The sequence below is a fragment of the Seriola dumerili genome, unplaced genomic scaffold (assembly GCF_002260705.1).
Source record: "Seriola dumerili isolate Sdu_G_001 unplaced genomic scaffold, Sdu_1.0 BDQW01000398.1, whole genome shotgun sequence".
In the NCBI taxonomy this organism is placed as follows: Eukaryota; Metazoa; Chordata; class Actinopteri; order Carangiformes; family Carangidae; genus Seriola; species Seriola dumerili.
The window spans coordinates 670,210-672,836 of record NW_019174653.1 but is presented as its reverse complement, the minus strand read 5'-3'; the positions used below and the strand labels follow the sequence as shown (position 1 = coordinate 672,836).

The following is a 2,627-nucleotide window of genomic DNA, read 5'->3' as shown; positions in this document are numbered from 1 at the left end:
CATCATCATCATCATCATCATCATCATCACCATCATCATCATCATCATCATCATCATCATCATCATCATCATCATCATCATCATCATCATCATCATCATCATCACCATCATCATCATCACCATCATCATCATCACCATCATCATCATCACCATCATCATCATTATCACATCATCATCATCATCATCATCATCATCATCATCATCCCAGCTGTTGGGATGATTGAACCCACAGCAGCTGTTGGTGTGGAGAAGGAATTAACAGACAGGCAGGGACCAAGTATCCTCAGTCCTCTGACCACGCAGTCTTTCTTCCTGTTTAATTTACCTGAGATGTGGGCGTGGTGTCAGATACCACTCACCTTCCTCAGGTGTTCCACAGGGCTCCTCTGTTTTCTGTTTTCTGAAACACAACTGCTCGTTGTAGAGAGATTTCTATCAGGTAGAGGAGAGCCCCTCTCCCTCCTGTCAGAGTCTAATAGACGTGGTCATGTGACATGGCAGCGAACTGCAGGATGTCACTATTTTCCACTGCTGTCATCAGATACTGAGAGAGGCTCCATGTAACTCAATCAGCTGCAGCTTTAATCATTCATCAAGTCCGCACCTTCATCTACCTGTACCTGTCTCTACCTGTCTGTACCTGTACCTGTCTCTACCTCTCTGTACCTGCACCTGTCTGTACCTGTATCTACCTGTCCTCAGTCTCTACCTGTACCTACATGACTGAGTGATCATAGTTTCTGGATCAAACAGGTTCTTTTGAGGGGTGTTTAAAGCTGCAGCTCATTGTTCCTTTTTTTTGAGACTTTGCTTCAAATAGACTGGGTATAACCTTGGTCCAGGTCTGGACCTGGTTCATGACTGGACCTGGTCCAGGTCTGGACCATGTATTGATGCAGGGGGCTCAGGGCTACACCTCTTGTTACAGTCTACTGAGCCACTCTGGTTTCCCCTTCAGGGAAGAGGAGGAGCACTTCCAATACACTGAGCCTTGCCTCCATTACAGCAGATAAACTACTTTGATTCAGGGTGTCATTATTACTGAAGGCAAGAGGAATAACTGAACATCAGACACACCAAGGAGAGAGAGAGAGAGAAAGAGGGAGGGAGAGAGGGAGGGAGGGAGGGAGAGAGAGAAGTCACTGGTAATGAGGCTTCGTACTAACGACTATGACGAATTTACATATCTCTAATTAAAGACTGACGGAGGCTGTCCTCTGAGAGACGTCTCCTCATGTTAAATACAGCTGAAGTCTCAGTGTCTGTAATGACGCTTCGTGGTTATAACATCAGGCTTTTAGTGACTGCTGGATGACATGGTGTCTAAATGTTCTTGTGCTGTCATGACAACAGAAACAGAAAAACAGCTGTATTAAAATACTGTGACCCAGAGGAGTCACTCTGTACCTGTCCACAGGTGAACTGTCAGACTCAGGTGTCGTCAGCAGACTTGAATTATTCATGTGTGAGAAGCAGCGCCTCACTGCTCCAGAAAGACTGTCTGAATTATTAACACAGGAGCCTTCATCATCATCGTCATCATCATCATCATCATCGTCATCATCAGCTCTGCCTTTGTCACAGTGTGTGTGTGTGTGTACAGTAACACAAACACTGTCTCCACGGTGACTTCCTGTGGTCAGACTCCTCAGAGGGCAGCTTCTCTCCTCTGCACTCTAACCTGGTTTAAACCGGTTTAAACTGGTTTGCACTGGTTTAAACTGGACTGGGCTTGACTGAACTGAACTAGACTGGACTAGACTGGGGTATCAATGATCAGATAAATATGATCAGATATTAATGATCAAATATAAATGATCAGATATTAACATTCAGATATAAGTGATCAGATATTAGTGATCAGATATTAATGATCAGATATAAATGACACATCAACAGTCAGAGTCTCTTTGATCCGGATTCTAATGTTTGATGAACTGAATTTCTGCTCCCTGATCTGCTTCTGCCACGTGATTGGCCGATTGGATGAATGAGCAAGTGTACAGGTGTTCCTAATAAAGTGCTCAGTGGGTGTCAGTGAAGCTTGATGTTTACACATTAATGAGAACAGAAAACAGAAGAGGACCCAGACCTGAACCTGTGGACCTCCTCATGATGTTAATGAGATTCTCAGTGTAACATGAACCTGCACCGATCCCTGATGGTCTCTGACGTCATATTAACCCTTTACCTGTTGACAGGTGTTCCTCAGGTATGTCTGAGTCTTTACTGGATGTTGTTGTGTAAAAAACTCATATCACCAGAATCAGACTTTCACTCTTTCACCTGAAGAGTTTCTGAGGGCGGGAAACCACAGAGCAGCGCAGGAAGGTTAGTGTTGTCCTCACCTTGAGTTTCTGGACGGTCCTGCTCTCCTCCTCTCGGCACCACACCGTTACCCCCCCCTTACTGTAGCAGCTCGACCATCCGTCCGCGCTCAGACACTGGTCTTTGAACGAGGAGAAGTCCGAGTCGTCCGGGACCTGGACCGGCATGTCCGCTCCAACAGAACAGTTGTTTCACAATAACGACCAGTCTGAAGAGGTGTGGTTCACATCAGTGTGCCCCCCCCATCCCCCCTCTCTCTGCAGATCCGGATCAGAGCTGCTGGATCAGCTGATGAAGAA

At 45.8% G+C, this 2,627-nt stretch overlaps 1 protein-coding gene across 1 annotated transcript in view; it reads right to left on the bottom strand.

Annotated features, from left to right (window-relative positions):
• Window positions 1–2,495, bottom strand: part of LOC111233515 (START domain-containing protein 10-like) — a 9,290-nt gene extending 6,795 nt beyond the window's left edge. Inside the window, exon 1 of the mRNA XM_022761346.1 lies at window positions 2,349–2,495. Coding sequence (XP_022617067.1) covers window positions 2,349–2,495 — 147 coding nt within the window. The remainder of the gene's footprint in view (window positions 1–2,348) is intronic.
• Window positions 2,496–2,627: the final 132 nt, after the last annotated feature.